Here is a 15,942-nt window from a genome sequence, read left to right as displayed (position 1 = left end):
CACAAACATCAGATACTCAACACACACACAAACATCAGATACTCAACACACACACACCAGATACTCAACACACACAAACATCAGATACTCAACACACACACAAACATCAGATACTCAACACACACACACACACACACCAGATACTCAACACACACAAACAAACATCAGATACTCAACACACACACATTAGATACTCAACACACAGGTCTACAGGGGTCTCTCACACACTCTCACACACACACATCAGATACTCAACATATGGGTCTACAGGGGTCACACACACACACACACTCATCAAATACTCAACACACACAAACACACACACACACACATCACATACTCAACACATGGGTCGTACAGGGGTCACATATAAGCGTCCTTGGGATTGTGAAAGGCGCTATATAAATGTAACATATTATTATTATTATTATTATCATTATTATATATACACTCAACACTCTCTCTCTCTCATACACAACTGCTCATCACTTATCTAATAGTGAACACCCACATCAGATTAGATACTCAACACACACACACATCAGAATACTGAACACACACATGGGATCAGATAACACACACAGTAATCAGGACAGAGCCGGCGTGGGTAACACAAAATCATTCGGCACAAAAACGACTGAGCGGATCGTCTCACAGCAGCACCGAACCCTCACTCACTGAATCTGTGCAGCATCCACACACACACACCTGTAACAGCCAGTGAAATCCTGAGATGCTGCTATTCTGAGAGCGGTGTGTGTCAGGCAGATGCACCGGGGGACACGGTGACAGAGTCCAGGTCTCCGTCCTCACACACACAGACATGAAGGACCAGGAGAGACCAGGACAGACCAGGATGGACCTTCGTACCGGTCACTACAGGTTTATTACAGCTCAACACGTGTGTTTTTACACCTGAACTTCTGTTTCAGCCCGAACTGTGTGTAAATGTGATGCGCCACTGATGCCAGGCTTCAAGTCATGTGACTGGTCATTACAAGTGTCACACTGGTGAGAAACGTTCATTCATTAAAGCAATAAGCCACGAGAGGCCGTGCATTACTGTGATATTAGCACGGGGATGACGTTTTTCCCCGTGCTAAAATCATAACAGTAATGCACGGTCTCGAGTGGCTTATTGCTTTTATAAAACGGCGGTCAACATAAAATATAATAAATACAACAATGTTTAATTCATAAATGTATTTATTGTGTATAAACTTACAATAAAGCATTCTTCCGCGACACAAAATAGTTCGATTAACAGTGTTGCTAGGCAACATGAGGGCGAAAATAACATTAATTTTTTCTATTCAGTGGCGTATTAATATGGAATGATGTGAGGTGGTCATAGGTGTGCGTTTATCGGGGATTTTACAACGGCTTCGAACGCGGCTCAGCCAATCAGATTTTAGGACCGGAACTATCCGTTTTATAATGTCTGTTTTACCACCGTTCTATCCTGGTCAGGGTCGTGGTGGGTCCGATTCATTAAGCAAACCCAGGAAACACCCTGGGCATGTCGCCAGTCTATCACAAGGCACACACACACATACAAACACACACACACACACACTTTGATCAGTTAACCTGACTGCATGTCTTTGGACTGTGAGAGGAACCCGGAGCACCCGGAGGAAACCCATGCGAACACAGGAAGACGTGGGCACAGGGAGAACATGCAAACTCAACACATAAAGGACCCAGACCGCTCGACCTGGGAATCGAACCCAGGACCTTCTTGCTGTGAGGCTGCACTGCTTCCCACCGAACCAACACACACACAGGGGTCTCACACACACACACACACACACACACATCAGATACTCAACACATGGGTCATACAGGGGTCTCACACACACACACATCAGATACTCACACACACATGGGTCGTACAGGGGTCTCACACACACATACACACACACACACATGGGTTGTACAGGGGTCTCACACACACACACACACATGGGTTGTACAGGGGTCTCACACACACACACACACACACACGCATGGGTCGTACAGGGGTCTCACACACACACACACACACACATCAGATACTCAACACATGGGTCATACAGGGGTCTCACACATCAGAAACTCACACACACACACACACACATGGGTCGTACAGGGGTCTCACACACACACACGCATGGGTCGTACAGGAGTCTTGCACACACACACACACGGGTCGTACAGGGGTCTCACACACACACACACACACACACACACACACACACACTCAGATACTCAACACACAGGTTGTACAGGAGTCACACTCACACACACATGAATGACGAATGCCATGAAGGAAACCGGAGCACCTAGAAGAAACCCACGTGGGCACAGGGAGAACATGCAAACTCCACACAGAAAGGACCCAGACCGCTCCACCTGGGAATCGAACCCAGGACCTTCTTGCCGTGAGGCAACACTGCTACCCACCGAACCACAGTGCCGCCCATATTACCATGTTACTCTGTTATCTCTGTCCTTTTCTCACAATCCCTCACTCACGATTACTCGTGTTACTACAGAAGCTGTTCTATTAATGCACCAGCGTGGCCTCCTTTCTCTCCCAGCTGGTACACAGAGAGAGAGTGAGTGAGACAGGGAGTCGTGCATTACACCCATACACCACAAGGATATCAGGACCGGATCGGCTAAAATGTACATTCATGCTCATCCGTCTTAAATAATACTAATGTAAGTGCAGCCTATTTCTGAGAGCAAATCTCCTTTATCTATGATGTACAGATACTCTTCCAGATACACTATATAGCCAAAAGTATTTGGACACCTGATCGTGAGCTTGTCGGACGTACTGTTTCGATAACTAATGGTATTAAAATAGAACGACCTCTGTGGGATCTTTTCAGCTAGAACAACAATCGCTCTTCTGAGAAGCTTCTCACAAGACTTTGAAGTATCTGTGGACACTTAAATTGGTCAAGGAAGCCTCAGTTGATGTTCCAGTTCATCCCAGAGCTGTTGAGTGGTTCTGAGGTCAGGGCTCTGTAGAGAACCCTGGATCTTTTCTTCAGGTCTTTAGAGAGCGTGCTCATGCTGGAACTGGAAAAGTACTTCCCTAAAGTGTTGCTGCAAAATTGGAAGCATATAATTTCCTTTATACAACTCATTTATTACGTACGCAAATGTTATTGTGGCTAAAACACTAAAAAATTAGATGGGGCGTCCCAATACTTCAATACTGTTACATTAACATTTTCTGCATTTAGCCAAAGCGTATATTGTTAAAGCAGTTGAGGATTAAGGGCCTCGCTCAAGGGCCCAACAGTGGCAACCTGGCAGTGGTGGGGCTTGAACCAGCGACCTTCTGATTACTAGTCCGGTACCTTAACCACTAGGCTACGACTTGCCTCCCTTAGCATCAGCTGGTAATACACATCTGTAACGGCTCCCTTAACACTGAGCGGTACAAACACTTTTTGGAGCAACACGTTCCAACACGTACAATGCATTTCAATAAACAACCTTACACACAAACCAGCAAGCGAGTGTACAAGCTAACCCACAAACTAGCACTAGCACTGCGGTAAACAAGATAACACACAAACTAGCACTGAAGTGAACAAGCTGACACAGATAAACAAATACTGAGTAAACAATATAGCATACAAACTAATATTGCAGCTACAAACTTACCCACAATTTAGAGCAATTGTAAACATGTTAACCCACAAGCTAGCACTGCAGTCTTCTTTCGCTAACTCTCTTGTTGCCGTCAGCTCTGGTTTTCAGGAAATCAGTAAACAATGTCTGGGACTGGTTTGGTAGCTGTCATGGCACCCTTCTGTTTTCCCGTGGGTGGCGTGGCAGAGTCTCGAGTTTTAGCTGCTTCTGGTTTCCCTGTCGTGTTTTTTCTGGTCAGCGTTTGGACTGAGTAGCTGGCGGAGTTGCACCCAAATACCCTTTTGTTTCTGCTCAAGTGTGTCCTTGTGTTTTACAGACTATATTTAAATACATTATTCTTTATCTGGCACGTTGACTGACAGCTTAAAAACAGAACAGAAACTCTGCAGTTAATAATAATATACTTAAGTTAATAATAATAATGAAGTAAATTACTGGTGGCGTTTTTTGCTGTGCTCAGGTCATTCCCCTTCTTAAGAAACCTACACTAGACACTACAGACATTAACAACTACAGACCTGTCTCACTCCTCTCTTTTCTATCCAAAATTCTTGAACGTGCTGTCTATAACCAACTATCTGCCTTTCTCACTCAGAATGACCTCCACGATCCGTACCAGTCTGGCTTCAAGGCAGCACATTCTACGGAAACAGCACTGGTAGCTGTTACTGAGAAGCTTCATGCAGCCAAAGCAGCCAAACTGTCATCGGTCCTCATTCTTCTTGACCTCTCTGCAGCCTTCGACACAGTGAATCACGGCATTCTCCTGACCACTCTCTCCAACCTTGGAGTAACAGGTTCAGCATGGCAATGGATGGCCTCCTACATCGAAGGGCGCTCCTACCAAGTGTCATGGAGGGGATCCATATCTACATGCACTCTCTCAACCGGTGTTCCTCAGGGCTCTGTACTTGGCCCACTTCTTTTCTCTATCTACACTCGCTCTCTGGGTAAGGTCATAGCCTCCCATGGCTTCTCCTACCACTCCTATGCAGATGACACTCAGCTCGTTCTGTCATTTCCTCCTTCAGACACACAAGTCTCAGCTCGCATCTCAGCATGTCTGCGAGATATCTCACAATGGATTTCAGCTCATCATCTGAAACTTAATCCCAGCAAGACAGAGATGTTGCTCATTCCCGGAGATCAGTCTCCAACCCAGGACCTAGTCATTTCTTTTGATGACTCCCAGATCAGACCATCTGATAAGGTAAGAAGCCTTGGTGTTGTCCTGGATAACCAGCTGACCTTCTCTCCGTGTGTAGCCAACATGACAAGATCGTGCCGGTTCCTCCTGTACAATATCAGGAAGATTCGGCCAGTTCTCTCCAGGGAAGCTACCCAGATTCTGGTGCAATCACTTGTAATCTCACGGTTGGACTACTGCAACTCCCTCCTGGCAGGAGCTCCCATGTCCACTATTAAACCCTTGCAGCTCATTTAAAATGCAGCTGATCGCCTGGTTTTTAACCAGCCCAAACACTGCCACATCACCCCACTGCTGCCACATCATCACCCCACTGCTGCCACATCATCACGCCACTGCTGCCTCATCATCACCCCACTGCTGCCACATCACCCCACTGCTGCCTCATCACTCCACTGCTGCCACATCATCACCCCACTGCTGCCACATCATCACCCCACTGCTGCCACATCATCACGCCACTGCTGCCTCATCATCACCCCACTGCTGCCACATCACCCCACTGCTGCCTCATCACTCCACTGCTGCCACATCACCCCACTGCTGCCACATCATCACCCCACTGCTGCCACATCACCCCACTGCTTCCTCATCACCCCACTGCTGCCACACCACCCCACTGCTGCCTCATCATCACCCCACTGCTGTGTTCTCTTCACCGGGTTCCTGTAGCTGCACACATTCAGTTTAAAACACTGATGCTCGCCTACAAAGCCAAAAATGGAGCAGCCACAAGCTACCTTCGTGGTCTAATCAAACCCCGCTCTGTACCACGCAACCTCCGAGCCTCTAGTCTCGCTCGACTTGAGCCTCCATCCAGGACTAAAGGAAGACAAGCATCAAGGCTCTTCTCTGTTCTAGCACCCAAGTGGTGGAATGAACTTCCTCTGTCTGTCCGAACATCTGAGTCTCTTGCTGTCTTTAAAAAACGATTAAAAACCTTCATCACCTTTTTACTAAACACTTAAGCTGACTTGCACTTATTTACTAACATTTTTTTTCATTTCCAAAAAAAACAAAACAACAACAAACACTTTGGTCCTAACAGGTTTCAGCAGATTTGTGTTCTTCGACTGCTGTTTACTTAAACTAGAGAAATGACATGTTCACTATGGAAGCACTTCTGTAAGTCGTTCTGGATAAGAGCGTCTGCTAAATACAGAAAATGGAAATGGCAATGATACAGAGTTTCTGATAAATGTATTGGAGTACGATTCCTTTTACAAAACGGTTCATTAAATAGCAAAAATACTTATTATCGTTTGTCCAATAATTTACTAACAGGTCAGATGAAAAGTCTCATTTAATGAACAGATTTCTGAAGTACAGTCGACCCTTGACTTACGAATGTAATTGGTTCTGAAGGGCTGTTCTTAAGTCGGAATGATTGTTAGTTAAACCTATTTTTCCCATAAGAAATAATGTAAATAGAATTAATCCGTGCCAGACCTCCCAAACCCCCCTTACCCCTAACCTAACCTCTCTAATGTCTTAAATGCTCTTTTTAGTTATAAGTACACATATATTTTCCCTTAATCTTAAATTATAGAAAAGACATTCCTGTAATAAACAATGAACAATACACAGTAGTACTGTACATAAACACACATCACATTTCAGTACAGTACGTGTGCTGTACTATACACCATAATACATTTCCTTCTTTTTAATAAAACATATCTACCAGAAACAACAATAACTCTCATATTTCTCTATTATTTCCTTCTTTATTTTAGTAGTGTTGTATTTTGTAGGTGTAATTGCACGAAAGAAAGATTTTACTCAGCGGACTTCCTTCTTCTCTCTTACTCACTGTCCCCTACTGGCAGGAGTAATTATACAACAACAAATGTAATAGATTTGTTCATTTTCTCACCACTACGCTTTCTCTGCACCTTTTTTGGGGACGTTTTAATATTGAATTTTACAAAATATAAAGAAAACACCGGAAAAACACCGTCCGCTGTCCGATTGTTCGCTCACTGTATATATATATATATATATATATATATATACAGGGGTTGGACAAAATAACTGAAACACCTGGTTTTAGACCACAATAATTTATTAGTATGGTGTAGGGCCTCCTTTTGCGGCCAATACAGCGTCAATTCGTCTTGGAAATGACATATACAAGTCCTACACAGTGGTCAGAGGGATTTTAAGCCATTCTTCTTGCAGGATAGTGGCCAGGTCACTATGTGATCGCTTCTCCAAAACACCCCAAATTGGCTCAATAATATTTAGATCTGGTGACTGTGCAGGCCATGGGAGATGTTTAACTTCACTTTCATGTTCATCAAACCAATCTTTCACCAGTCTTGCTGTGTGTATTGGTGCATTGTCATCCTTATACACGGCACCGCCATTGGATGCACATGGTCCTCCAGAATGGTTCGGTAGTCCTTGGCAGTGACGCGCCCATCTAGCACAAGTATTGGGCCAAGGGAATGCCAGATCCACCCCCATGCTTCACTCTGGGCATGCAACAGTCTGGGTGGTACGCTTCTTTGGGGCTTCTCCACACCGTAACTCTCCCGGATGTGGGGAAAACAGTAAAGGTGGACTCATCAGAGAACAATACATGTTTCACATTGTCCACAGCCCAAGATTTGCGCTCCTTGCACCATTGAAACCGACGTTTGGCATTGGCACGAGTGACCAAAGGTTTGGCTATAGCAGCCCGGCCGTGTATATCGACCCTGTGGAGCTCCCGACGGACAGTTCTGGTGGAAACAGGAGAGTTGAGGTGCACATTTAATTCTGCCGTGGTTTTATGTTTTTTGGATACAATCCGGGTTAGCACCCGAACATCCCTTTCAGACAGCTTCCTCTTGCGTCCACAGTTAATCCTGTTGGATGTGGTTTGTCCTTCTTGGTGGTATGCTGACATTACCCTGGATACCGTGGCTCTTGATACATCACAAAGACTTGCTGTCTTGGTCACAGATGCGCCAGCAAGACGTGCACCAACAATTTGTCCTCTTTTGAACTCTGGTATGTCACCCATAATGTTGTGTGCATTGCAATATTTTGAGCAAAACTGTGCTCTTACCCTGCTAATTGAACCTTCACACTCTGTTCTTACTGGTGCAATGTGCAATTAATGAAGATTGGCCACCAGACTGGTCCAATTTAGCCATGAAACCTCCCACACTAAAATGACAGGTGTTTCAGTTTCATTGTCCAACCCCTGTATATATATATATATATATATATATATATAGAGAGAGAGAGAGAGAGAGAGAGAGAGAGAGAAATTAGTTTGTACATTAGGTTGAAAAAGATCGCTCGTAACCCGAAATGTTCGTATGGTAAACCGTTCGTAACTCAAGGGTCTTCTGTATTCAATTCTATAAACTGTCGTGCAGCGTAAACAACTCTCGTGACGTGACCGCACCTCCTTTATTCTAGAAAAAACGGGCGCATGATGTCAGTGTTTTGACTACGACATTCTACGAAGGCAGAAACGACAACACGGATCCAAAAATACACAAAACATTTAGAATGACATTATTGTTTCACATCTCAAACTTTTACGGAGCTTAATACACCATCACACACTACTGAACCCAAACAATGAAAACTCAACCTGTTTATTTTTCTCGCCAAGTCTTTTGTATATAAACGAATATTAATTTAGTACATCGCAGTTATTTACACCAACGTAAGACTGAGCGCTAACAAGTCTGACTGTGTTTATCCTGTATTTTACACACATGAACATGTTTTACGCTTCGCTCATGTTTTAATACGCTTCAGATCCGCTTCTGTAACGGGAATGAAACTGATCCCATCGTGGCGTAAAACACGGGACACCCTTAGAACGTTTTGTTTTTGGAATCACCTTCGTGTGTGTGCACGCCGACGGCGGCTTTGTGTCGGAGATGCTAGGAACAAGTGCGCAGGGAGGTTAGCCTGTGAGCTAACGACGTCAGCTAGGCTAACTCTCTCCTCCCACCTCCCGGCAGCACACGAGGACACACACACACAAACTACTACACTACTACCCCATGCCAGCACACACACACACACACACCAGAACACGTTAGCTACCGCACGGCATGCTAACGTTAGCCGGTGCGACCGTTCAGGGAGAAATGAAAGAAATCGGAGCACTTCATACCCCCCCCCCCCCCCCCCCCCCCCCCGGTTTCGTTCATCCTTCCCCCCTCTCTTGCTCTCCCGGGACAGAGTGACGTTTGTCAGTGTGTTTCGTCACCGCGCCACACATCAGCCGATGCTAATCTGCCGAAGCGTCCTGTGCTAGCACACACCAAAATGGAGGGAAAAACAGAGGAGCAGATTTACACATCTCCCCTCGTCTCTCGTTTTCATCCTCACTAGAGAAACGTAGGCGAACGCACGAGCCGCTCGTCTGTATTTATATCTGAAACCGTCGCTACGACCGCGGTGATGTAATTCCTCACAATAAAATGATGAATGACGGCTAACTCACTCGCTCTCTTTATTTCACCCCGTATTTCAACGCTGCGGGATTTTAGCACCTAGTTTTACTCACACAGATCATCAGCAAACTCGTATTTCTGTTTATACAGTAATTGATTACATTTTATACTAAACACTTGGGTCACACCTGGTGAAATACTCCCCATTCCTGATGAGGTGACAACACAGGGTATCACACCTATACCAAATCCCCAACACACCAAATCCCCAACACACCAAATCCCCAACACACCAAATCCCCAACACACCAAATACCCAGTACACCAAATCCCCAACACACCAAATCCCCAACACACCAAATCCCCAACACACCAAATCCTGAACACACCAAATACCCAGTACACCAAATCCCCAACACACCAAATCCCCAACACACCAAATCCCCAACACACCAAATACCCAGTACACCAAATCCCCAACACACCAAATACCCAACACACCAAATCCCCAACACACCAAATCCCCAACACACCAAATACCCAGTACACCAAATCCCCAACACACCAAATACCCAACACACCAAATCCCCAACACACCAAATCCCCAACACACCAAATCCCCAACACACCAAATACCCAGTACACCAAATCCCCAACACACCAAATCCCCAACACACCAAAAACCCAGTACACCAAATCCCCAACACACCAAATCCCCAACACACCAAATCCCCAACACACCAAATACCCAGTACACCAAATCCCCAACACACCAAATACCCAATACCTCAAATACCCAATACTCAAAATCCCTAATACTTCAAATGCCCAATACACCAAATACCCAGTACACCAAATCCCCAACACACCAAATACCCAGTACACCAAATCCCCAACACACCAAATACCCAATACACCAAATACCCAGTACACCAAATACCCAATACACCAAATACCCAGTACACCAATTACCCAACACCAAATCCCCAACACACCAAATATCCAATACACCAAATCCACAACACACCAAATACCCAGTACACCAAATCCCCAACACACCAAATACCCAATACACCAAATACCCAGTACATCAATTACCCAACACACCAAATCCCCAACACACCAAATACCCAATACACCAAATCCCCAACACACCAAATACCCAATACACCAAATACCCAGTACACCAATTACCCAACACACCAAATCCCCAACACACCAATTATCCAACACACCAAATACCCAGTACACCAAATACCCAGTACACCAATTACCCAACACACCAAATCCCCAACACACCAAATACCCAATACACCAAATACCCAGTACACCAATTACCCAACACACCAAATACCCAATACACCAAATCCCCAACACACCAAATACCCAATACACCAAATACCCAACACACCAAATTCCCAACACACCAATTACCCAACACACCAAATACCCAGTACACCAAATACCCAACACACCAAATACCCAACACACCAAATACCCAATACACCAAATACCCAGTACACCAATTACCCAACACACCAGATACCCAGTACACCAAATACCCAACACACCAAATACCCAACACACCAAATACCCAATACACCAAATACCCAGTACACCGATTACCCAACACACCAGATACCCAGTACACCAAATACCCAGTACACCAATTACCCAACACACCAAATACCCAATACACCAAATACCCAATACACCAAATACCCAATACCCACATTGCTCTGTGGTATCCTCATTACCAGCTTCACCAATGTGCCACTTATTCTTTCTCGTATTTCCATTATTTTATTTGTATTTCTTTTAATTAAGCCCCCACACACACACACACCCTATTCACCACACACACACCACTGGACCCAAAATGCCAAACATGCTAACAGAAATATAAACACACACTCCACTGTGAGATTACAGACCCCCAAATGGGTCACAACACCATAAACACAGTTCCCCAGAGCCCTTGTTATTGTGCAGCACCAGCGACCCATGTTTACATCCTGGCTACAATTCTAATCAAAACAAATGCAGCAACGCCGCTACGTCAACTAAAGTTAGCCTTACATTCGGTTGTTATTATTATTACCACGTGTAATGGTGTGGCACAGCAGTGTAGCGGCTAGTGATGGTGTAACACAGCTCCAGGGACCAGGGTTTAATCTGCATCCACATGAGTTCTCTCCCACCTTATGAAAACTTTCCAGGAGGGGAACTGGCCACTCCTAACCTCTTAGCCTATACTAGACTCACAGATTACGAAGCCACTTTGGAGAATTGTGAAAAGCAAAACCGCCAGCTGCTTTGTTCAGCGTTCAGCTTGAGTGTGAATCTGAGCTGAATCTGCATCAGTGTGGAATAAGCGTCAGATCCAGGGTTACAGCTCCACATGTATCTGTGTTTGTCTGGATTTTCCTCCCTGTTTCACTTTTAAACTTGTGTTACAGCTCCAGCTTCTGAGAAATGGTGAGAATCAGAATCAGCTTCTCCCAGAGTCTAAAACGCTTCTGGTTCAGAATAAAGCTTAACGTGGTTTAATGTAGTAAAAGAAGGAGACAGGAGCACTAAACTTCTCTTCATTATTACTGCTCATAAGTTCCTCCACTAATCACATTCCTCACTCGCTGTTTTACTACAGTAAGTCACGTTAAGTTTTGTTCACAGACACTCAACAGCACAAAAGCGGTTTTGTCACTTCTCATGTGAATGCGCCGGTGCTGAAGGGAATACGGTATTCCAACATCGAGCATCTCCACCATTAAGAAGCGTCAGGAAACAATAAAGAAGTAAAACTAAAGTGCAGCTTTTATTGTATTTTCATTGATGTTTAACAGTTTGTAATTGTATTTCAGTGTGTTTATATTATATTTGTGTTATTTTCAGTGTTTAAGTGTCAAAAACAACCTCATTATTTTACATGAGACTAAATTATCTGCAGCTCCACGGGACCATGGACGCATTAACAGGTTTCACAAACATCCTTATGGGAGAAAATACCTCGAAACTCAACATCTTTCAAGATACCGCTGTATCTTGGAGGTTTTCAGAGCTACTTTGGAGGTTCTCTTCAGAACTCAAACCAAAGAACCAAACAGTGAGCGGGTTGTTTATACCAGGAGGGTAAACCAGCGTAGCAGCTACCAGCCAAAAATCTGAAGCTGGTTGTGAAGCTTGGTGCATCTACAGACCTGAACTATTTACGTCTGCTGTAATCAAGCATGATTTTTATTAGCGGTCTGGACTGAAGCCTGATCGGTGGCGGACAGCGTTTCAGTGAAGGCTAGAGGTAGCGGACCCACCGTAACCCTGACCAGGATAAAGCAGCTGCATTGTTCTTGCACAGGATGAATCATGATTAATAATAATGATAGAATAATAATATTAGTGATATCGTGCCAGCCATTATCGTGCAGCTTTACTCCACACACACACACACACACACACAGATACTACCCCTGCTAGCATGCTAGGCTAACACGACACACTAGGACCCACCTGGTGTGATGTAGGGCGCGAGAGGGGGCAGTGAGGTGGGAAAGTGCTTACGGAGCCGGTAGTCCTTTTCACGATCCGGACCCAGATCGGGCACGTCCGGACCAGGCCATGCCCTCCGCAGGTTGCGCGATTTCTTCATCGTCACGTCGTACCGACGAGGGGGACGGGGGACGGAAGGGTGGGTGGGGGGGGGCAAACAGGGGGTGCAAGGGAAAGGGGTACGAGGAGCAGGGAGGAAGGAGGACAGGGGGTGCCGATGTGACGTTTCAGTTCTCCCACATTGGCACGGGGCACCCCGGTCCGGGCGTCAGGCTAGCTGCATGGTGAGGGTTTATCTGGCCCACACGCACTAGGAACGAGACACGGTCTGGGCTCGAGCCAGCCCGCCCGACCCCAAGCCAAACATCCGGAGAGACGCTCCTCAGAACGCACATTAGAATGAGTGACGGGCGGCGGGCCGGGAGAAGAGGCGAGCGCTGTGTTTTTTCGCCGAGAGCGCGAGGACGGAGTGGAGAGGGAGGAAGGGGAGGGAGGGTGGAAGGGAGGGAGGGAAGGATACTGCGGAGGGAGAGCGAGCGATAGAGCGCGAGGCCTCCGTGTCCAACAATAGCTTCCTTCAACGTACCGCCGACACACAGCGAGCCGTCCGGCGGGATGACAAAGAGCCGAGAATAAAGGTTCGCTTTTTTTTTTTAGAGGTGACCTTAAAAAATCAGATCAGGTGCACGAGAGGCGGGCTGACGGACGCTGGCGTTCTCCTCCGATCCGCCAGCAGCGACCCCTGTCTCCGATAAAACCCAAAAATCCAAAATAATTCGGACGGCACCAGCCAGGAGGACGAGGGAATGGACGGAGGCGTGAAGAGACGAGGTCCTTTTTTCCGGTAATTCCACGCTGAGAAGGACACACACGGGTTTATTCACACGGCCGTATCCCTGCTTCCTCTGCTGCTGCTGCTGCTGCTGCTGCAAGCACCTTCCGATAGGGTGTGTGTGTGTGTGTGTGTGTGTGTGTGTGTGTGTGTGTGTGTGGCGTACATGGGAGGGGGCGCGGGAGACTGAGCGATTGAGTGTGAGTGCACACGTCTAACAGAGAGCGAGAGCGAGCGAGTGTGTGTGTGTGTGTGTGTGATAGAGATAGTAAGCAAAAAAAGAGAAGACTGGAGAATGAGTGAGATAGTGAGCAGAAAACAATAAACTCGAGATAGCAAGCAGGTGAGGACGAGATAAAGCGAGATGAGATGAGAGCGGGTGAGATACGACCAGTAAGCGAGAGAAAGAACAGCGCAGATCTTGTAATAGAGAGAAAATGAGAAAACGAGGGAACGAGAGACGGCGGAACGTATAGCACGAACGTGAGAATGAGATATAAAGCAAACGAGATAGTGCGAGATAGGTTGAGATAGATGGCTATAGATATATAATAACAGAAAATGAGACAATGATAGTGAGAAAGAATTATTTCTTTAGTAAGAGAAGATGAGATAGAGATATATAATGAGAAAAATGAGATATACAGAGATGATAGTGAGAAAGAAAGAGCTCAGTAGTAAGAGAATGAGAAAGATAGTGAGCAGAAAACAATAAACTTGAGATAGCAAGCAGATGAGGATGAGATAAAGCGAGATACAAACAGTAAGCAAGGGACAGAACAGATCTTGTAATAGAGAGAAAATGAGAAAACGAGGGAGCGAGAGATGGCGGAACATATAGTACGAACGTGAGAATGAGATATAAAGGAAACGAGATAGGCTGAGATAGACAGATATAGATATATAGTAACAGAAAATGACACAATGATGGATAGTGAGAAAGAATGATTTCTTTAGTAACAGAAGATGAGATAGAGATAGATAACGAGAAAGAATGAGATCTATACTAACAGAAGATGAGATAGAGATAAATAGCAAGGTAAAATGAGATGTATAGAAACAGGACATGAGTAACAATACAATGTATATTAAGTAAGAGAGTATGAGTGCGAGATAGACTGAGATAGACGAACAGTAGGCAAGAGATGAATGGAGATTTTGCTGTAGCAAACAAAAGATAAAATGACAATTGATAAAAATAGCAATCAAGGGAAAACGAGATAAACATAATTAGCAAAAGTATGAAATAAAGGTGAGAAAAAGAATGAGATGGAGATGATGTGACAGAGTCGAGCTATATAGTAAAAGAGAGAGAGTTCTCACTATGACACATAACATGCCTGATAATGAGATAGAGACGGATAGCAAGTAAGAGTGAGATCTACAGTAACAGAAAATGAGACAGAGATATATAATGAGAAAAATAAGATATATAGAGATGATAGTGAGAAAGAATGAGCTCTATAGTAGGAGAAATTGAGATAAAGATGCTAGCGAGACAAAGGAGATGCAGTATATACTGACAAAAAATTAGCAAGAAAGAATGAGATATATAGTAACAGAAAATGAGATAAATATAGGTAGTGAGAAAGAGTGAGATATATGGTAACAGAAAATGAGATATGAATAGATAGTCAAAAAAGAATGATATATATAAAGAGATATACAGAAATGATGGCAATAAAGAATAAGATATATAGTAACAGTTGTTAAAGGAACATCATGGTGGAATGAGTGTGTGGTTGGAGGAACATGGTGGAATGAGTGTGTGGTTGAAGGAACATGGTGGAATGAGTGTGAGGTTGGAGGAACATCATGGTGGAATGAGTGTGAGATTGAGGAACATCATGGTGGAATGAGTGTGTGGTTTGAGGAACATCATGGTGGAATGAGTGTGAGGTTGGAGGAACATCATGGTGGAATGAGTGTGAGATTGAAGGAACATCATGGTGGAATGAGTGTGTGGTTGGAGGAACATGGTGGAATGAGTGTGTGGTTGGAGGAACATGGTGGAATGAGTGTGAGGTTGAAGGAACATGGTGGAATGAGTGTGAGGTTGGAGGAACATCATGGTGGAATGAGTGTGAGATTGAGGAACATCATGGTGGAATGAGTGTGTGGTTTGAGGAACATCATGGTGGAATGAGTGTGAGGTTGGAGGAACATCATGGTGGAATGAGTGTGAGATTGAAGGAACATCATGGTGGAATGAGTGTATGGTTGGAGGAACATCATGGTGGAATGAGTGTGAGATTGAAGGAACATCATGGTGGAATGAGTGTGTGGTTGGAGGA

General features: G+C 44.9%; 1 protein-coding gene across 3 annotated transcripts in view; it reads right to left on the bottom strand.

The window, feature by feature from the left end:
* Window positions 1-15,942, bottom strand: part of stox2a (storkhead box 2a) — a 43,658-nt gene that overhangs the window by 15,796 nt on the left and 11,920 nt on the right. Inside the window, exon 1 of one of the 3 annotated variants that reach the window (XM_062995495.1) lies at window positions 12,778-12,942. The exons of the other annotated variants lie outside the window; for them this stretch is intronic. Coding sequence (XP_062851565.1) covers window positions 12,778-12,916 — 139 coding nt within the window. The 5' untranslated portion in view covers window positions 12,917-12,942. Of the gene's footprint in view, window positions 1-12,777; window positions 12,943-15,942 lie in introns of those variants that run through there. 3 annotated transcript variants of the gene reach the window in all.

Source organism: Trichomycterus rosablanca, chromosome 5 (genome assembly GCF_030014385.1).
Source record: "Trichomycterus rosablanca isolate fTriRos1 chromosome 5, fTriRos1.hap1, whole genome shotgun sequence".
NCBI classification, from domain to species: Eukaryota; Metazoa; Chordata; class Actinopteri; order Siluriformes; family Trichomycteridae; genus Trichomycterus; species Trichomycterus rosablanca.
This window is presented reverse-complemented; position numbering and strand designations above follow the sequence as displayed.